This window comes from Leptosomus discolor, chromosome 25, assembly GCF_034619465.1.
Source record: "Leptosomus discolor isolate bLepDis1 chromosome 25, bLepDis1.hap2, whole genome shotgun sequence".
NCBI classification, from domain to species: domain Eukaryota; kingdom Metazoa; phylum Chordata; class Aves; order Leptosomiformes; family Leptosomidae; genus Leptosomus; species Leptosomus discolor.
The window spans coordinates 7993080-8013463 of NC_141415.1; the positions used below are offsets into that span (position 1 = coordinate 7993080).

The 20384-nt window shown below is 70.3% G+C and overlaps 3 protein-coding genes across 5 annotated transcripts; all 3 read right to left on the reverse strand.

Moving 5' to 3' along the window:
• Positions 1-598: 598 nt before the first annotated feature.
• On the reverse strand, positions 599-1694 carry HCRT (hypocretin neuropeptide precursor). The gene is made up of 2 exons (XM_009956563.2): positions 1674-1694; positions 599-1042 (listed from the first exon to the last, which is right to left on the reverse strand). Exons 1-2 carry the CDS (start codon positions 1692-1694, stop codon positions 599-601), a joined length of 465 nt encoding a protein of 154 aa, XP_009954865.2.
• Positions 1695-3036: 1342 nt separating this feature from the next.
• Positions 3037-14850, reverse strand: LOC104348207 (inactive phospholipase C-like protein 2). The gene is made up of 6 exons (XM_086477984.1): positions 14662-14850; positions 6312-8801; positions 5887-6090; positions 5368-5443; positions 3468-3577; positions 3037-3222 (listed from the first exon to the last, which is right to left on the reverse strand). Exons 1-6 carry the CDS (start codon positions 14848-14850, stop codon positions 3037-3039), a joined length of 3255 nt encoding a protein of 1084 aa, XP_086334110.1.
• A 2270-nt stretch (positions 14851-17120) lies between these two features.
• On the reverse strand, positions 17121-19833 carry GHDC (GH3 domain containing). Of its 3 annotated transcripts, none has more exons than XM_086478097.1 (8): positions 19623-19833; positions 19399-19529; positions 18741-19317; positions 18293-18476; positions 18126-18197; positions 17866-17999; positions 17649-17737; positions 17121-17321 (listed from the first exon to the last, which is right to left on the reverse strand). In XM_086478097.1, the coding sequence occupies exons 1-8, from the start codon at positions 19831-19833 to the stop codon at positions 17121-17123; spliced, it is 1599 nt and encodes a 532-aa protein (XP_086334223.1). The 3 variants fall into 3 exon arrangements, with proteins under 3 accessions (XP_086334223.1, XP_086334222.1, XP_086334221.1); XM_086478096.1 differs by having other exon boundaries at positions 19578-19833; XM_086478095.1 differs by having other exon boundaries at positions 19399-19833.
• Positions 19834-20384: the final 551 nt, after the last annotated feature.

Genomic DNA, 20384 nt, shown 5'->3' on the forward strand with positions numbered 1-20384 from the left:
GGGCCCACGGAGGCTGCGGAAGGGGCAGGACCCAGTGTCGGCCGGGGGCTGCGGGGCAAGGACGTGTCCTGCGGGACCCCCTGCGGGTCCCCGGGGGTGGCAGGACGCCGCCGGAGCCCTCCCCAGGACCCTGCGTGGGGTGGGGATCAGGGACCTGTGGCCACGAGAGGATCACCTGGTGCTGTGGTGGTGGGCGCTCCGAGCCCTTTACGGGGGCTTCACACACCCCCGCCCCCCCCCCCCCCCCCCGCGCTCCCGGGCAGCCTGGTCGATGCTCGGTTTGCCCCAGTTCTGCCCAGCCGGGCCCACACACACCCCCAGTGCGGGCACCACGGATGAGCCCACGTGCAGGCACCGCAGAGGAAGGCACCAGGCTCCCCGTCCGCCCCGCAGCGGAGCTGTGACCCTCCCCCAGCCCCTCCCCAGAGAGAAGGCAGAGCCGGGCAACATCAGGCTACCATTTATTGTAAAAGGCCAGCGGTGCCTGCGGTGCCCTGAGCAGGCTTGGCCGGGGCCAGGAGGAGGTATGTAAAAGTGCTATTTACACCGAGCTCCGGGGTCTGTCCCCCCAGGGGTCCCCTCTCTGCTCCCACCCCTCTCAGTAAAAGCTCTTGGCAGCTCCCAGGGCCTGGCTCTTGGGCAGGTCCTTCCCCAAGTGTCCCCGGCACTCCCTGGGGCTGGCAGGGCTGGCATCAATGCCCCGCAGCACCGGCGTTGGCTGGGTGTCCGCTCCCACAGGGCAGCCCGAGGCACCATGGCAGGCAGTTCCAGGGTGCTCCCCGCGCTTGCCCATGGTGAGGATGCCCGCGGCGTGGTTGCCGGAGCCGTGCAGCAGGCGGTAGAGCCGGCTCTGGAAGGCCGGCGGGATGCTCTTCCTCTTGCCCAGCGTGAGGATGCCGGCGGCGTGGTTGCCCATGCCGTGCAGGAGGTCATAGATGCGGCAGGAGCAGGTCTTCTGCTGGCAGCACTCGGGCAGACTCTGCCGGGCAGCAGCCAGGGAGCAGAGCAGGACCAGCAGCAAGAGGCAGGCGGCTCGCTGGAGCTGCCGGAGCAATGGGCAGAGTTAGCGCAGGGCAGCCGGCATTGCTGGAAAGGGGGCTCTGCACAGCCCCAGTCTGCGGTGCCCACTGGTGTCTCAGCTCCCATCTGCCCTGGTCACTGCAGTGCTGCCTGCTTGTCCCCGCTGCTGTGGGGGCCCAGCCCCACACCAGGGTGCACCCAGAGCATCACCCTTCCGCACCCCTGGGGCACAGCCAGCACCACACTCCCCCAGGGGAGCTGGGAGTACTGCTCCCCACACCCCCCCAGCCCCAGTGACTACAGCCCCCACCCATGCCCTGACCAGCAGCCAGATGCGGGTGCCCTCACCAGCACGCCTGCCCTGCTCTGGCACAAGGCAGCCACAGCAAACACCCTCCCCTCTTCACCGAGTGCCACGGCACACGCAGCAAGAGCACTCATGCGCCCAGCTCCCTCCCGAGGAGCCCGCGTGGGGCTGAGCCCCCCCGATCGACTGCTGGCCACAGTCGGGGAGCCCTGGGGAGGAGCTGCACACTCGGGGCTCCTGAGGAACCAGCCAGGCCCTCCTGCACCCCCAGACCACTGGCCCCACATCCCAACCTCCCCCCATTGCTGCCTTCCCAGCCCCACGGGCTGCGGTGCCCTGGCCCCACCTTGGCGTTGGGCACCTCCATCCTTCCCAGGGTCTTCAGGCGGCCGAGCAGCACTGGGGCATGTCCCACCAGGCAGCCGAGAGCACAGCACCCTGTGCAGCCCACCACAGCCACCACTTTATAGGGCCCGGCACAATAGTGCTGCCAAAAATACCGCCAGGGCCAGGCGGGAGCAGCTGGTCTCTGGGAGACGCGGGCACGCTGTGGCCGGTAGCTCGGAGACCGGCCAGGCCTTTCCCCTCATTTGCAGCTCCTCATTGTGTGGGTGCTCACCGGCCAGGCACGGCGGCTGGGCCTCGTGGCACTAATGAGGCTGTAATTGCCCGTGGGCCCCGCGGCCGGGCCGGCACAAAGGGCTGAAGGTCAGCACTGGGGAGGCGCTGGCCCACTCCAGTCCGCAGCAGCGTGCGGGTCCGCTCCTCGTGGCCCCATTAGGCTAATTACCTCCCCGAACAAAGGGGTGCCGGGCAGCCGCACGGCTCCTTGGTGTGAGGAGCCGTCACCCTGCGCTCGGCTGGTAGCGGAGGAGGGGTGGTGCCACCAGGGTCCCCATCCCCAGTGCCACCCTCCATCCCCTTTGGGGAGCCCCTCCTGCCTTGGCCCCACGCCGGGCGTGCGGAGGGAGCAGCAGGGCACTGGGGAGGGTCTCACACTCTTTATAACGCTCCTCAGCCCTGGCCCGACCCAGACCGCCCCTTACCCGCTGCTTGCGCCAGGACCCTCTCGCCCTGGGGGACAAGCCCTGATGGTTCCCTGATGCCAAAAGCCACATCTGCTTCCCAGGCTGGTCTGCAGCAGCCCCTCAGCCCCCCCATTCACTGCACCCCAGGGCCTCCTGGTCCCTCTGCACAGGGGCCCAGGGACACCAGGGAAGGGAAGGAACTCGCTGCCCCACGGAGAGGGGACAGGGACCAGCCAAGACCCTTCCCACCAGGCAGATTTTCCCCAGGGTGGTGAAGGCAAAACCCATGGCCCTGGACGGGGGCAGGAGCCCAGACCCAGGGCTGGTTTTACAGGAGTCTGGCACAGCAGGCTGGGGGCACATGCACACAGGCACCGGGGCGCCAGCATCCCCGCCGGCCTTGTGGCAGGGCGCTTGGTCTGGAAGCGGATGGGGGGGATTGATGAGGCCCCTGGAGCTCGGAGTGGGGGGGCAAGCAGGAGCGAGGACACCCCTCCCAACCTCCCCACTGGGCCCTGCTGCAGCCCCTCAGCATGACAGAGCACAGGCACCCAGCCCCGCACACATCCCTCCAGCCGCACAGCCCGCAGCTGCCCGTCCGTGGGCAAGCTGGGGCTCCCTGGTCCTGGCCCCTGCGGCCGGGGGGCTGCTCAGTCCGGGCCCCCAAGCCCCAGGCCGGGGTCAGCAGGACGCCGTGTCACCACTTCCTTCTGTCTCGGGGATGGGCTCCAGTGGGGCTCGCAGCCGGGAGGGCTCCGGCGAGGCCGAGCCGTTCCTGCCGATGCCGCAGGACTGTCCCGCGTTGTGGATCTGCCACAGGTTGTCCAGCGCCTCCGCCTTGGCGTGCTTGAGGAGGTCAGCCTGGCCCTGCGTGGGGACGGGGCGTCACGGGCTGGCCCTGGGGCTGCGCCACTCGGGGTGCCCAGACTCCTGCGTGGAGCCGGGGCTGCCCCACCGACCACCGCCGACGAGGGGCTTCGCTGGGTGGAGGCACTGCCTGGCCCCCCTGAACGGGCCCGTGCAGCCCCCAGCGCTCAGGGAGCATCCCCCGGGGGCAGGGTGGAGGTGGCAGGGTGGGGCGGGGAGGGGGCGGCGCAGCCCTCGCCCCTCACCTTCAGGACGGTGATGTTCCAGGCGAAGCTCTCCAGCGCCTTCTGCAGCTTGCGGCCCCGCAGCCCCTCCTTGGCCTCGATGCGGTGCAGCTCCTTGTGGAAGTCCATGCCTGGGCGGACGGGAGCGTCGCTCAGCGGGCGCGGGGCCACGTGCAGGGGACGGGCATCGAGCCGGAGGGACGCCCTTCAACCGGCATGGGGGTGCAGGCTGGGTGGGCTCCCCACTGTCCCAGCAGCCCCGAGCCCCCTCCATGCCGGGAACAATGGGCTGACGGAGCCCCCACCACCCCGGCACCATGCTCAGTCCAGCCCTTGGTGGTTTTGGGCCCCGGAGGCTGCGGGGTCCGGAACGGCAGCGATGACCTCGGGCAGAGGCATGGCTCTTGCACACCGCGGCCCACCCGGGGGGCTCAGAGCGGGGCCGCCAGGCCCCCCCACCCAGAGTGCGGGCCCCCGCGCCATGCACCGCGTGACGTCCTCGTGAGCGGGTGCTATATTTACCCCTCCTGACGCAGCACCGGCTCCAGGCCCACACGAGGGCTCCCACGCAAGCCTGCTCGCCCACACGCTGTCAATCAGCACGCCCCCAGCCCCGCACCCTCGCCCGCAGCCGGCACCTCCCCGGACCCCGTAGCGCCCGCCAGCCGGGCACGGGCTGGGCTGGCACCGCAGGGTCTCGTCCGCGGCACAGCCAGGGCCAAAGCAGGGACAGGCAGCACCCTGGGCACGGGGGTGGGGGTTGCAGCCCCCCAAACCACTGCCTGCCACCACCTCGAGGGGCCGGGCAGAGGCGGCAGCAGTGACCGCACAGCCCGGAGCCCCCCTGCCCCGCGACGCCCTCCCAGCACAGCAGCAGGGCTCCCGCAGCCAGAGCGGCACAGCAGGGCACAGAGCCCACCCGTGCCCCACACCCCAGCCCCGCAGCCCGTGTCCTCCCCGGCTGCCGCTTCCCCCGGCGCTGGCAGCAGCGGTGGAGCTGAAAGCCAAGAGCTCGGGGAGATTTCCGGGCTGCCGTGCAGGCAGGGAACAAACAGGGCTGGCAGCAAGGCTGGTACGGGCTGGGGGTGGCAGAGCGGGGCCCCCTCCTTCCTCCCTGGCCCCTCCAGCTCTGGCAGCTCTCCTGGCCCCGCGGGGAGCCCACACGAGCCCCCGGGGCCGGCAGCCCCCTGTGCACCCGCAGAGGGGCCACGCAGCCGTTGGTGCCTGGAGCGGGGCCGGGGGTCCTGGGCAGGCACCGGGGTGGGGGCAGGATAGGAGAGGACCAGGGCAGGCAGCCGGCAGCACCTGCCTGTGTGGGTTCAGCCATGTGTCTTGGAAGTCCCAACGTTCACTTGCCACTTCTACCGTCAGCCCCAGTCTGTTATTTCTGGTGCTAATTATATTCTGGCGTTTGGCAGCTAATGACTCTTCCCCGCTTCCTCATCAGCCTCCTCCGCTCCCCTCCCTCCCGCACAGCCCCTGTAGCCCACCCGCCCAGCACCGTGCCCTGGCACAGGCGGCCCTGCGCCCCAGCACCCCGGTGGCACCCGGCACCGGCAGCCTCCCGCACCCAACCGGTGCTGCTGGGACATGGGAAACCACAGAGCCGGGCTCGGGGTCACCTCATCCAGAAATCGCTCTCTTGCGGCTGGCCGGCCCTGGCTGCTCTGCTGCTGACCTCCGGCCCTGGCACGCACCCGCCCGGGGTGCAGACACACACCCCTCGCCTCCGCCGCACACGGCAGGCACGCAAGCGCATGGCCAAAAATGCCGGCATGCTTGGCTGTGCCTGCGCCCAGGTCCAGGGATTGGTGCCAGACTCCCTGAGCTGAGCCCTGTGGGGACACGTACCCCCAGCCCAGCGCAGAGGCATGGCACCCCCGTGCCCGGCCCCCCAGGGACGTGCCCTCCCGGCACCCACCTGCCTGCTGCGCCTGGATGAGCTTGCCGTACACCGCGTCGGCGGACTCGATCAGCGTCCGGCTGGTCTGGATCATCTGGGGAGAGGGGTGGCGTGAGGAGCTGGGCAGCCCCCAGCCCCCACGCACCCCCCGGCAGAGCGCATGGGGAGAAGGGGCTCAGGCAGGGGCTGCCCCTCGCCCCAGCGCGGTGGCCGGGGTCTGGCCCTCGTCACCCCACCGCAGGCAGCCAGGTGCGGTGTGACCAGCGCCTGGCCGGCGGCCAGTCCCCCTCCAACACAAAGGAAGGAAGCGGCTCCGGCTGCGGCTATTAATGGGACGCCCCGCCAGCCGGCCCGGCACAGGGGTCCCAGGGCTCATACCGAGCTGGGCGAGCGTGTGCTTCGACAAGACTCTTCCTGGGGCAGCCCCCCACCAACCTCCCCCTCCACCGTGATGGGCGCAGTGAGTTCGGGGTCCCCCGTCCTGGGCAGGGCGGTGGTCCCGGTGCCGCCGGCCCCGCGGAGTATCCCTGCACTTACCGTCTCGTAGGCGGTGAGGACCTTGCGCAGCAGGTCCGGGATGGGGCCCTTGGCCTCCATGGGGGGGTACTGCTCTGCCAGGTTGAGGGTGACACTGGGCGCGCTGTCGCTGTGCAGCAGCCACGCGGCCACCGTCAGGATGCACTGCTTCATGTTGGCGGCGGGCGTCAGCCCACACAGCTCCTTGAAGGAGACCAGCGCGTTCTGCGGGCAGAGACGGGAGTCAGGGGCTCAGCCCTGGAGAGCCCCCAAGAGCCCCCCGGCAGGAACGGCCCCGTTTACCCCCATCTCTCTGCTCCAGATGAGGCTCCTCACCCGCATCCCCCAGGAACAGGGGGGATGCCTGGGTTCCCTGCCACTTGCAGTCCAGCCCCGCCCCCCCCCGGCACAAGCCAGGTCCCCCAGTGCCTCTGCCGGGTCCGTACCTGCACATTCTCTCGCAAGTCAGTGGCCTCCCGCAGTGGCTGGGTGGCCGTCCGGAAGACCTCGTCGATGGCCTTGATGCCGGTGGCCTTGGTGGAGGTGTACTCCCGCACCCGGCGGCCCCGGCGCCCCGCCAGCCCCCGGCGGTGCCCCTTGCCCCCACCACGGCGGTCCGTGATGGCCACATGCACAAAGAGGGTGGCGTGGGGCAGGGGCTCCCCGGCCAGGGACTGGAGGGGGACGTGGCGGTAGCCCGGCTGCAGGCACTCGAAGGGGATGGTGTACTGGGCGATGAACTCGTCCCCGATGTAGTCGTCGTCCAGCACGACGAAGCGCAGGACGGCCAGCTCCGGCAGGTTGATCTGGAACTCCAGGCTCTCGTCAAAGACAGGGTTGTCCCCGCTCTGCAGGGCCGTCTTGGTGCGGTGCTCGGCGCAGTCGGCCGGGATGCCATGGATCTCGGCGCAGACGTAGGGCTCCACCACCTCCCCCTTGGCCCCCGAGCCCTTGGGCTTGGGCAGGTTCTGCCCGCTGATGACCTTGAGGTGCAGGAGCTGGGCGGGCACCCCGGGCAAGGAGTCCTTGGCGTTGGCACTGAAGTAGGAGACCTCCTCCCGCATGATGGCGGGGCGGAGGACGTAGCCGCAGGCCCCGTTCTGCCGGAACCAGCCCGCGTTCAGGTCCATCATGAGCCCCGGCGTCTGGTAGTTCATGGCCACCATCTGGCAGCCACACTTCCAGAAGTCCTGGGGGTTCATGTTGCTGGCGTCAATGCGCATGGGGCTGGGGTAGACGCGGGAGAGGAACCGTTTGTTGTAGCTCACCAGCTCGGCCGGGCACTCGTTGGCGAAGCGTCCCGCCTCCACCTCGCTGAAGGAGCACATCTCCCAGTAGTGCTGCCCACGCCGCGAGCTCTCAAAGTCCTGGAAGGGGACGGCCTGGCAGAGGCTCACCAGCTCCGAGAGCTCCCGGCTGAGGCGCACCCGCCGCGGGCCACCTCCCTCCGGTGCCTCCCGGTCCTCCTGGCCCAGCCGCCGCGCCAGCTCCCAGCCTTCCTCCTCGTCCGACACCTCCCCCTCGCTGTCCTCGCAGCCTGGCGGCAGCTTCTTGCCCTTGATGAGGATGCGGCCCTTGAGCTGCTCCGGGGAGGGCAGGTAGGACGCGGTGGGGTTGGGGGGCTCCAGGTACAGCTTCTCCCCCAGCGTCTTGCGCAGACACTGGGCGGCGAGTCGCTGCTGGGCGGCCGAGCAACGCACCACCAGGCAGAGGATGAGGGGGTAGGCGGAGGCGGTGAAGGCGTGCTGGTCGATCAGCCCCACCACGGTGCGGAAGGGCACGCAGGAGGCGGCCGAGGGGCTGGTGTAGACGACGGGCTCGCCCTCGGGGCCGTCCCACAGCACCAGCTCGATGCTGCGGCAGCCCAGGCCCAGGGCGCTGATGTAGCCGCTGATGTCCGAGCGGCCCCAGAAGTTGTCCTCCAGCAGGCAGGCGCTGTGGGCAGAGCTGATGTAGTAGTGGGAGAGGGGCTGCGCCATGTCCTGGCACACCTTGCGGTGCTGCGGGTCGAAGATGGAGCAGTCGGCGGAGAGCAGGTAGCGCGTGAAGCCATCAATGGCCAGATAACCCTTCTCCCGGCCCTCCTTGGAGGGCTCGTACTTGCTGACAATCTCCAAGCACTTCTCCTCTGTCACCCCCTCCATGCCCTGCTCCACCTCCAGGAACATCAGCAGGTCCTTCAGGCCCAGGTACTCCTTGTTGCTGGAGAACTGCACCAGCAGGAAGAAGATCTCGGGGCGGGTGCAGAGCTCGCAGTACGCCTCCACGAAGAGGTCACAGGCCACCTCCACACCGGGACGCTCGCTGGCCTTCTGCAGCTCCTTGAACTTCAGCTCGATGGTGGAGGTCTTCATGCCCGGGTTGAGCGCTTTGATCAGCTGCACGGCCCGGGACACGGGGATGCGGCCAGACTTCTCCAGGTCGGCGAGGTCAAAGACGGAGGAGATCCAGGAGGTCCGGAGGCTGGGGTGGCCAGTCCCAGGTGCCTCGGGGGTGTGCTTCCCGTAGGACACCAGGTACCGGAGCCCCATCACCCAGGCGCTCACCACGTCAGCCGAGCTGGCCACCAGGTCCAGGGACTCGTAGTTGTCTCCGTAGATGATGGAGAAGGCGCACTCATCTGGGAACTGGTCAGAGAGGCCATTGCTGCGCAGGACGGGCGTCTTCTTGCCCACGCGCACCTCTTTGACTGACTTGATCTCGATCTTGGCCTTCTCTGAGTCCTTCTTGGAGGGCTCCCAGCGCACGGAGCGCATGTCGGCGTCCAGCACGAAGAAGCGGCTGTACATGCGGGAGTTGGAGCGCACCTTCTTCAGCTCGCAGCCCTCCAGCATGAAGGAGATGCAGGCGGCCGTGCTGTTGATCTTGCGGTCGTTGGGCATGGTGCTGAAGGACACCGTCTTCTTCTTCTGCGGCGGCCGCTGCCGGGAACCATCCTGCCAGGGCGGGACAAGGGGGCAGAGCTGTCAGGGATGGGCCAGGCAGCCCCGGCACCCTCCTGCCACATGCTGTCCCCACCCCAGACCCCATGCACAGCACAGCACGCCAGCGTGCCCCACAGTGCCCCAGGGTGCCCCAGTGCCACACGAAGCCCAGTCCGCCCCAGTCTGCCCCTCTCCCCAGAGGCTGGAAGCCGGCTCCAGCCCCAGCCTCCCCCACAGCTTGCTGCCTGGCTTATTTTAACTCTGCTTTCCTTCCTTCCTTCCTGCTCCCAGCCCTGAGCCAGATCCTTCCCCACTGCTCACTCACCCTTGGAGGCACAGCCATGCACGGGCAGCCTGGCACGATCCCCGTCCCCTCAACCTGGGGACACCGGAGGAAAACAGGCGCCCAGCAGGACCAGCCTGTGCCCACCGCAGCCCCATCCCCGCAGAGGGGCACACCCCGCAGCCCCTCACGCCTTCCCCGGGGCACCGTGGCGGCAGGGTGCGAGGATGGCTGGGGCACCCCGAGGCGATGCACGGGCAGAGCTGCTCCTGGGGACCCCCAGCCAGACTCCCCCCACTCCGTCTGCCAGGAGTGGGGCAGGACAGCCGGCCCACGGCCCCATCCCGCAGAGCCCACGGCTGCTGCTGCCTGCACGGGGCGCCGGGGGGTACGGGCTGTTTGCTGCCTGCACCCCCTGCCTGCACTCTGCCTGTACGCCTGCGCCAGCCCTGCCCCTTGGCGGGGAAGGGGGACTCTGCTGCCAAGGGGCTGGAGGGGGCAGGGGATGAGGGGGAACAGCAGGGCCGGGAACATATTATGGGATGGATTTCATTAAGCAGTGCAGCAGGAGGAGATTTAATCCACTTCTTCAAGATTATGGTGAGTCACCTCTAATCTGGTGGTGTCTCCAGCAGAGGCAGGTCCTGCCCAGCTGCCCAGGTTGGGGGTGAGGGGGTGTCCCCCTCCAGCACCCCGAGAGCTTCCACACCTCCCACGCTGGGTGGCCGCAGAGCAGGCCAGCAACCTGGGTGAGCATGTCCCCATGTCCCCGTGCCTGACCCCGAAGGGCCTGAACTGGAACCAGCCCCAGCCCTTGGCCCCACGTTAGAGCCGGATGGATCCTGCTGTCCTGGGGGCAGCCGCCTTCCCGGGCAGGGGCAGCCGGTGGGCAGCAGCACCGTTCCTCCGCTTGCTGCCCGCTGGCGAAGGCCGACCCCACTCAGCCTCATGCCGGGGGTGTTTTGCCCACCTCAGGGGCAGGAGCTGTTGGCATCCTCTTGCTGCCAGATTGCTCCACAGAGCCGGCCGAGCGCCAGAACCCTGACTCTGTGCCAGTGGGCTCCCAGGGTGGGGATGTCCCTGGCTCAGCTGACTCCCGGGGAGGGTGTCCCCTGCTCAGCCAGCTCCCGTGACCCCCCGGCCGGCAGCAGCCGCCCCCTCCCCTCTGCAGCTCCCTGGGCAGCAGGGAGCTGATGCACTGCATCCCCCAGAGCCCCACCATCCCCCTGAGCCAAGGACCTGGATGCTGGGGGCCATGGTGCAGGACCCCTGCCAGCCCCGGTTGGTGGGGGGGGGCTCATCGGGCAACCCCCCCGGGGCAGGATTCGCCACCAGCAGAGCCACCGTGACGCTTCCCGTGAGCAGCAATCTGAGCACCCCACTGACGGGCGGCCCTCGCCCCACCGCGGGGTGACGGCCGGTACCGAGAGCAGCCCCCTCCTGCCCCGGGCAGGACCCCCACACCTCTGCAGACCCGCTCCCCGCCCCGGCACACCCCACCCCGGGCGGCTCCGCATCGGGCCCCACAACCGAAAACAGGAAACCCATCCGGAAAGGAAACACGGGCGGGGGGCCTGCGTGCACCCAGCGCCCGGGGACCTGCCTCCAGCTGCGCCCACCGCAGGCACCCAGACCCACCCCTCCGGCACCGGCCCCACCAGGCCACGGGCCACCCCTGGCTCAGGCCGAAAACCCAAACAGCCCCCCGTCCCCCCAGGCTTGGGAAGGGGAGGGGGTGCCTGCTGCAGCGCTTTGGGGTGCAGAGGAGTGGCACAGACCCGAGAGTGCCCCGTGGCGCCCGGGCTCTGCCCTCCCTGTCCGCAGAGGTGAGCCTCGGCGGGTGCTGCTGCCGCCGCGCTCCAGGAGCGCCCAGCGCTGGCTGCCACCGCACACGTTTGTGGCCAGCGAGCCCGTGGCGGCGGCTGTGAGGGGCCTCCTGCCCGCAGCCGCCTGCCGGCTTCTCACTGCGGCCTGGGGACCCACAGGGAAAAGCCGCTGCTCCCCGGCAGCCCCCTATGCCGGTGCTTTCCAGGTGGGCTTCGACCCTGGGACACCCCTGGAGGCACGGGCAGGAGCGGTGCGGGCAGGAGCAGCGCAGGCAGCCAGGCCGCAGGGCTCCGTGAGGTGACAAGCAGGCCAGCAGCAGAGGCAGGAGGACATGGCACCCATGGCCACGGGAGCGCGGAGCATCCCCGGTCACGGGCAGGGCTCCGTCAGGAGCAGGGCATCCCGCTCGCTGTGCCGCCAAGCTGGCAGCGAGCAGGCAGGGCTCTTGCCAGCGCTGCCACACACGTTGCACCCACATAGCCCAGCTCTGCGGAAGGAAGACGCACTGACCACGATGCCGATGCCGACCACGATGCCCATGGTGAGCACGGGCATCCGGCTGGGCACGGACGGCACGTCCGAACGCAGCTGCCTGCACCCACGGCTCTGCAGCGTGCGCTAAGCACCTCTTCAGCCAATTACCTCCGCGATTAGTGCCCAGGCAAGCGCAGCAGCCCTAATCTCAGCTGCCACGTGATTGCCGTCGTTACCGGCCAAGCGACCCACTCCCAAGCGCGGGGATGGGGACGGGCCCGTTGGCCACCCCTCCCTTCCCGTTATCCCCTGAGGCCTGTCCGGGGTGTCCCCACCACGCAACAGCTCGTGACAGCAGGAGACAGAGGAACTGAAAGCCTCTGGGCCGAGGCACCTCGGCCTGACCGTGGCTCTGCTGCCTGGCCAGGAGAGCAGGACAGCCACCAGCCTGGCAGCAGGACCCCTCTCCCAGCCATGGGGTGTGCGGTGGGGCCACGTTTCACCGGGGGGGACGGGGCTGTTCCCCAGCCTGGCCGTGATGTGACTCATCCACAGCTGGTTTCCCCAGGTCCCAGTTCTTCCCATTGCCCCCGTCCCGGGCTGGGCAGCCTGAGCAGGGGTGCAAGCAAGAGGCAGCAGCCGGCAGCACCGGAGCGGAGGCAGTGGGAGGCCAGGCACAGCCAGGGCTTTTCTACCGTCGTTTGTTCCCTGCCAAGAAGATAGCGAGTGACACATCCACTCCCCGCGGCACCAGCTGCCGCTACCCAGCGAGGGGCCGTGGAGCCAGAGCCCTGCACAGAGGCACCGCACAGCTCCCGGGGCTGGCATGGGACGGGGAGGGGGCACAGGGGACAGGACAGCAGGGCACTGGGGAAGGGTTGCCTCCTTCAGCAGGGAGGAATGGATCCAGTACCCCTCCAGTCCCTCTCCAGTATCCTCCCAGCCCACCAGACCTCCAGCCTGGGAAGAAAGCAGGGAGTAGGTCCTCTAGCCAGGGCACGGGGCCAGCTCTGCTGCCACCTGGCATGGCCAGCCCCGGGTTCACCCTGCCCCAGCACAGTCAGTGATTCGCACTTTCAGATTCACTCCTCCAGCCTTTTCTGGAAATCCCAAAAAATAACAGAGCTGGCAGCTCTTCCCACATGTGCCTCCACTCCGTCAGCATCCAGGCCAGCCCCTGCCCCGCTGCCCGTTTGTGCCCACGCTCCAAGCTATAGCCAGGCTCATGGCGCTGGGCCCCCTCCCCAGGCCAAGCAGCGGGCGCAGCCCCCGACTCCCACCCACCATCGTGCAGGGGCGCAGCGAAGTGGCCGCAGCCCCCACAGCACAGGAACAGCCTCAGCATCCCCCAGGGATTTGGGGTTGTGCTCCCCAGGTCCCGCTGGGGCTGGTTGGGGCCCAAAGCTGCCAGGGGTCCCCACAGACCCCCGCCACTGTGCAGAGCTGGTCTGAGCTGCCTCCCCAGCCGCGGAGAGCCCAGGCACAGAGGGGTCTCAGCCGGTGGCAGCAGAGGGGCTGGCAGAGGACACGCTCTGTCCCCTGTCCCCGCTCAGGGACAGCAGAGCTGTGCTGGGGAAGCAGCAGGACCGCTGCCTCCGAAAAGGCAAGGGCAGGAGGAGCACAGCATGGGCGCCCAGTGCCTGCGGGGTCCCACGGGCAGCAGGCCTGCCCACCGTCCCCTGCCTGCCAGCCTCAGCCCATGGAGGGGCTCAGCACGGTCAGGGTCCTGGGGCACAGACAGGCTCAGCCTGGGGAACTCACGGCTGCGGGATTTGGGACCTGCAGCCCTTCAGCATCAGGGCAGGATCAGGCCCCGGATGAACTCGGAGATGCCTGATGGACCAGCACAGGCTGGGGACATCGTCCGGGTCTGACCTCCTCCAGCACCAGCACCTCCCCCGCCAGTGCTGGCCCTGGGCCACCCAACCTTCACGTGAGGCCAAATCCTGCGGTGACGCACGGTGATGACGGGGGATACGCCCAGCGCGGGGGCAAGCGAGGGGCTCACCTCCAGCCCACCATGCCCTGGCTGGTCCCTGGTCAGAGAGCAGCAGGGACGTGTGCTGCCTGGCCCCAGGAGGAGCAGGAGACCCCAACAAGGTCCCCAAGGAAACCGGGCACAGTTGGGGCACCGGCACCGGCCTGGGGCTGCACAGGAGTGCCAGGAGGTCTCCTCACCATCACCGCGTGGGGCACAGCCCGGTCACTCCCGCAACAGTTTGCAGCAGGAGCCCAGTCGGGCGTGGGTAGGGGCGCAGGTCCCTCTGGCCACCCTGAGAAGGGGCTGACACCTCTGCTCAGAAAACCGGGTCCCGGGGGCAGAAGACCGGGAACAGCCCCCACACGGGGTATTAATAGCACCGGAGCAATCCCGGCTTAAAATAGGCTGCCAGGAGTGGGGAGGCGGGTCCTGGGCGGACGTGACCTATTGTGTCAGCGAGCATCGCCAGCATAAGCGCAATTAGGAGGGCTCATTTAGGAAAGCCCACATGTGACTCGCTGCCCACCCACGTGGGAGACCCCCAGAGACCCTCCCCGGCCCATGGCCCTGCCGCCGGCGCCCCTGCCCGGCCATGGCACGGCTCTGGGGAGGGGTCGGGCGCTGGCCAGGCTGGGCCCGAGGCTCAGCGCCTTTGCAGGAGGGTGCACGGGAAAGCCGAGGGTGCTTGTGAGCCAGGAGCAGGCATCTCCTCACCAGCACCCATGGGTGCCCTGAGCAGGACAGGGCGATGCTGCGGTGCGGCGGGCCCGGCTGGAGCAGCGTGGCCGTGCGGGTGCCCGCGGGAAGAGCAGCGGCCGGACGGGGCGACCCGCGGCCGGGCCGAGAGCCCAGGCCCGGCCCGGCGGCGCACGAAGCCCGAGCCAGGCTTTGCCCTTGGGGACTCACGGTGCCGGGCAGGGCGAAGGGACGCCGTGCCGGCCCTACCGAGAGCAGCCCCGGCGAGCCCGGTGCCGCGGGCCCGGGGCGAAGCCCGTGCCCCGTCGGGGAGGCGCCCCCCGGGCACCGATGCGGGGCTGCAGCTGCCCCGCGGCTCCGCAAACCGGCCCCACGGGCGCAGGCACGGCGGGAGCCCGGGGGAAGGGGGCGGCGGGCATCGCGGGGCCGTGCCCGCTCGCTCCGGGGCCGGGGGTCGCGCAGCTCTCTCGGGGGGGCCCCGAGGCGGCCTCCCTCCCCCCCCCCCGAGCCCCGCGCAGGTGCCGGGCGGCGCCGGTCCCGGGGGACGCCGGATCCCGCTGCGGGGCGGGGAGGGGAGGGGAGGGCGGGAGGGGCCGGGGCCGGGCTCTCACCTTCATGATGCTGGCCCGGGGCGCGGCGGGCGCGGGGCTCCGCTCCGCCGAGTCCTCGCGGCTGCTGCTGCCCGAGCCCGAGCCGGGGCTGCCGCCGCCGCCGCCGCTGCCGCCGCGGGGCCCGTTGGGCAGCGGCGCAGCGGGGCGGGGCGAGCCCGGCGGCGGGGCGCCCCGGGGCCCCTCCGCCATCCCCCGCGGCCTCAGGGCAGCGGCCGCCGCGGGGCCCCGGGCGCCCCCGGAGCCTGCGCCCGCCGCCGCCGCCGCTGCGGGCTCAGTGGCGGAGCGGGCGGGAGGCGGCGCGGCCGGGAGGAGGGGACGGGCCGGGCCGGGGGCGGGGACGGGGACGGGAACGGCGCGGCCCCCCCGCCCCGGGCTGCAGCGGCGGGGAGCGGGGACGGGCACCGGGCGCCGCCACCTCCCGCCGCCGGGGCAGCCCCGGCCGCCGCCCAGCGCCGCAGCGCCCGGGCCCGGCGGCCGCCCCATCCCGGTGGGACGCCGGCCAAGCCCGCACCCTGCAGCCGGGCACCCGCACCCAGCCCACGCCCTGCAGCCTGGTACCCGAAACGAGCCTGCACCCTGCAGCCGGGCACCCAAACCCAGCCCTCATCCTGCAGCCTTGGTACCTACAGCCTGGCACCCAAAACACGCTCGCACCCTGCAGCCTGGCACCCAAAATGAGCCTGCACCCTGCAGCTCAAATCAACCTTGCACCTTGCAGCCCAGCACCCACACCCAACCTGCACCCTGCAGCCTGGCCCTGCCCAGCGGGGCACCCACCAGCGGGGCACCCCCCAGCCACGCTGCAGCCTCCAGCGGGGTCGGCGCCCAGGCAGGGGCAGGGGGCAGCTCCAGCTGCGGGTCACTGCGGGGCCTGCGGGAAGGGCTGTGCTGGCCCCGGGTGCAGGCGCCTGCGGGGTGTGCGTGGCACAGGCAGTGGGACCAGCAGTCTCACTGGGCACTCTGGGCTGGATCCAGTTGCGCAGGGTTCTGCCAGCACAGAGCTACCTGGGAGCCCCCCATAGACCCCCTGGAGCCCGTCTTCACTGCCCTGACCTTTATCCAGCCAGCACCCGCCTTGCTCCCTACCAAAACCCGGCCCGTACCCCACCGGTGCCAGGCACACCTGATGCCTGCTGGCCCAGCACCAGTGTCCCGGCCACACTGGCAGCCGCCCAGGCCCACAGCCCCTCCCGGCCACACACCCCGCCGTCCCCCCCCCAGCCGCAGGAACCACTTCTCCCCTACTTGCAGCAGGAATTTAGCTCCAGGGTTTTTTTCCGGCAGGGATGGGGGCAAGGGGCCTCAGCCCACTTTCCATCCCTGGCAGAGGTTTCGGCTGCGCTGGGGGGATGCTTTGTGCAGACTTTGTTCGAGACATTGTCTTCTGCCAGCGGCCTGGCTTGCCCCCACCCGGCAGCAGCTGCCCGCACAGCAGGTTGCCCAAGCACCGCGGCTCACTAGCCCTTAAAAATAAACCTTAACAAGCAGGAGGGGAAAGGACCAGTCCCTCCTGCCTGGTACATTTGTGCCTCAAAGGCACAGCCAGACGCCCCCAGAGCCCCAGCCAGCCGCTGAACTGGTTAAATATTCATGGCTGCCCCTTCCCCAGGACCCCCAAGGAAACAACAGCAACTTCTCAACCACCAGTGTCTGGTCAGGTCTGTCATCAAGCAATCTCTTTAATGAGGATTAAAAATAGTAGTATAAAAAAAATCAAAACTCAGAGCACTGCCCTTTATTTATTTCTGAGAGATAATCCTCCTTTATTTTTCTTCTGTGTTTTTCAAACATTAAAAGCAGCCCTTGCTGGAGCTTTCCTAAACCAGCGGACGTGTGCTGGAGCCCAGCGGAGGGGCTGCCCCGTGGCAGCCGGCATCTGCCACCACTGGCTGCCCTGCACTGGGCCCGTGGTGTCCCTGCCAGAGCACAAAATGCCACAGGGCCCCGGAGCTCAGTGCAGGGATGAGCCAAGCTCCCGCACGGGCCCGAGGCTCTGCTGCTTCTCCTGCTCCCAGGGAGGTTTCTGCTGTCCCCCCAGCACGGCTGAGGTGTCCCTCGGGAAAGGCACAGGCACCTGCTCCACGGTGGCTGCTCAGCAGAGCGGTGTGAGCCACGGCTGCTTGTGACTGGACTCAGCCGCCCCATGATGCTCACAAGCGCCCACGGTCCCATTCTGCGCCCAGAGCAGCCTGGCGAAGGGCTGAGTCTGCTGGGGAGTGCCAGGGGCCAGCCCCAAGGCTGGGGTGGGCAGCATGTCCTGCTTCGTCCCCACGGGCAGCACCGAGCATGGTGCCCACCGCCGCCCAGCGCCTGCTGCCACCGCGGAGCAGGGGCACAGCGGAGCTCAGCCAAACCCTCTGGGGTTGGGCACCCTCGTCCCCGCCAGGGACTCGGTCCCGCCTGCTCCCCAAAGGGCCCACGCCAAGCGAACCCCAGGGGCGGGAGGGCTGCGGGGCGCCCTAGGAGATGACGGTGCCCTGGATGAGCCGCAGCAGCCGCTCCTCCCGCAGGACCCTGGGCATGGGGAGGGGGGAGCCCAGCGCCTCCCGCAGCCGGGCGAAGGCCCCGGCCCCCACCAGGTGCAGCCGCAGGGGCCCGATGCTGCCCTTGAAGCGGAAAGACTTGTAGACGGGGAAATCCTCCTGCAGGCACTGGTCCAGCTGCGCGGAGAGGCCGGGCTGCCCGCGCTGCTCCCACACCGGCCGCCCCGGCGGAGCCGCCGCCACCCCCGCGCCGTGCCCGGTGCCCCGCCGGCGGCCGCAGCCCCCCCGGGCGGGGCCGGGCCGAACCGGTGCCCCCCAGCAGCCCGAAGCATCTCGGTGGTGCAGGGGCTGCCGGGCCAGCACCGCCACCCCGTGGCTGCGGCCACCCCGAGCCTGGCCAGCCCGCCCGCCCGGCAGGCAGGGTGCAGGCAGGGTGCAGGCAGGGTGCAGGCAGCGGGGCCGCCCTGCCCGCCCGCCCCGGAGCAGAGCCCGCGTCCCCCTCACCTTGTAGCGCTGTCCCTCCGACAGATCCCGCAGGCCCCGCAGCTCCACGAACACCTCGTAGTGGGGGGCGCAGACCCCCGAGGACTCGCCTGCAGCGGCACCGCCGGCCCATTAAAGCCGCCCGCGGGGGCTGAGCAGGGCGCAGGAGGGCTGGAGAGCCCCGGGCAGCCCCGGCCGCGCTTTCGGGGGCGACTCGGGCAGCTCCGGGGGGACTCACCCAGCAGGGCACTCTCCACGCAGACGTAGTCAACCAGGCGAGCGCCTGGCCACATGCCCACGGCGCGGCACAGGCTCCGGCAGAACCGCTCCTCGGGGATGCTCTCGCCCCGCACGCTCAGCACTTGGCTCTCCCTGCGGAGCCGGGGTGGGTGCTTGGTGCCGGGGGTGCTGCTGGCACCGTCCCACCTGGCTCCTGCCCAGCACAGGACCCCCCATGCAGCCCCCCGAGGTGAAGGGCAGGGGCTGGGGTGTCCTCACCTGCGCACGGGCTCCACCACGGGACACTGCTTGTGGAAGCCGGCCACCCTCAGCACCTCCCCGGTGCGGCACCTGCGTGGGCACGGGCAACATGAGGGGGGCCAGGGCCGGGTGCGTGGGGCAGGGGCGGGTGGACCCCCCCGGACGACGCAGCAGGAAGGAGGCACCTGTACTCTCCTGGCCGGGCCGTCAGGACCAGCCTGTACTCGCGTCCCTCCCAGAGCTCGTCCAGCAGCACCGTCCGTGGCTCCTCGTGAGTCGGGCAGGGCAAGAACTCATAGAAGGCCCAGTCAGGGCACAGCAGGAACCGGGGCACTGGCTCCTCTGGCCACAGGTTCACACCAAGCAGGGCTGGACACAGGGCAGCGCATGTCAGCGAGAGCCCCCCCAGCCCTGCCCAGTCCCTGTCCGTGTGGCCTCACTCCCCTCCGAGGGGGAACTTCTTGGCCAGTGCCAGGACAGAGCTGTGTTCAGAGAGTAGGCAGGTCTCTCCAGGGAGCGACGTGGCACAGGGATGCACCCATGTCTGCAGTGGCGGAGGGGTTTGTGCTGCCATTTGGCAGCGGTTTCCCCCACGCAGGAATGTGGGGATGGCCCCGCGCAGGGGACACTCACCTCCCGCAGCCCGGTAGAAGGGGCAGTAGAACGGCAGCCCCTTGCAGTCGGCCTGGCGGAGGGCATCGCAGTAGAGCTGCTCTGCACCGTGCGCCGTCCCCACCACCACCACCTCCATCTGTGGCCACAGGCGCCGCACGATGCCCTCGAAGCCGCCGGCGCACTCGGCCCGCAGCTCGGCCGCCCGGGCGGTGTTGGGGGCCAGCAGTGCCTGTAGCCGGCCCCGCGCATCCTCGGGCAGCCCGGGCTGGGGGCTCAGCCTGCCCAGCTCCAGGTCCTGGGCCAGCCCGGGCCAGCCGGTGCGCAGGGTGGCCAGCGCATCGTGCAGCTCGGTGGCCAGGCCAGCCTCCAGCACGTGCAGGGCGCGCTCCTGCAGGGCGAAGAGCAGCTGCACCCGCAGAGCAGCGGCCCGCGAGGGCAGGGTGCCCGCCTCGGCCGGGGTGCAGTACAGGGTGGGCAGGGGCCAACCCGCCGGGGCGCGGGGCCGGCCGGGTGCCCAGGAGAGCAAGGCCGTGCCTCGGGAGGCCGACGCCTGTGGGAAGGTGTTGTGGAGGGTGTCCAGGTAGAGCAGGGAGCCCTGCGCGGGGGAGAGGCGGTGGTCAGGTGGGGCGGCATGGGGTGCCTGCGCTCCCTGCCCTGCCCCATCATCCCCCCGTACCTGCAGAGGGGGGTCGGTGCCCCAGCAGCTGCGGAGCAGAGCCCAGGGGTGCAGCGGGGGGACCTGGCCCCCCGGTGCCCCGTCAGGGCAGCTCTGCCCCAGGGGGTGTCGCTCCCGGAAAGCCTCCGAGCCTGCCGAGAGAGGCGCGGGGTGAGGCGGTGGGTTCCCCCCCACGGGACCCCCCCCCCCTTCCCCGCCCCATCGCTCCGCCGCCCCCCGCTCACCGGGGGCCGTGCCGGCGGGCAGCAGCCGCCGCAGCCGCCGCTCCTGGCTGAGCCGCACCTCGCTGCCCAGCACCTCCAGCCGCCGCCGGTACCGGACCGCGGCGCGGCGCAGCGCGGAGCGGCCCAGGCGGTGCCGCAGGGCGGGGGCGGCGGCCAGAGCCACGGCCACGGCCACGACCACCACCACCGCCACCGCCACCGCCGGCAGCATCCCGGGGCGCGACCGCCGCCCCCGCGCAGGCACCCGGGCCCCGGGCCCCCCCTGACCCCCGACCCGGGAACCGGCCCCGGCCCCCCCCGGCTATTCCGCCTCCGGCAGAAGTGACGGGGAATGACCGCGACCGGCGCCGCCCGCCCCCCCCCGTCAGCTCCGCCTTTGTTTTTATTTTCGTTTTCTCTCTACACAAAAAACCCGGCGCGGCCCCGCCCAGCGCAGAATTAAATCGCAGCTAAAACCGAGAGAGAACCCCCCCCCTCCCCGTTCTCCCCGCCTCGGCAAGGGAAAGCTCCTGGTTTTTTAAAAAAACAGTGCCATTTGTCTGGTTTGCTTTGCTTTTTCACCGGGAAAACGTCCCCAGCGGCAGCCCCCCCCGCTGCTGCCCGGGCATCCCCCCGGCCCCTTGCTCGCCCCCCGCACTGGGAAGGGGACGTGGGAACACGGACCCCAAGCCCGCACCGCTCGCCTGCTGGGCGTCAGCCAGAGATCGGGGAGCCCAGGGCCACCCGTGTCCCCCCCAGCCCCTGGCCCGAGGGGTTCCCATG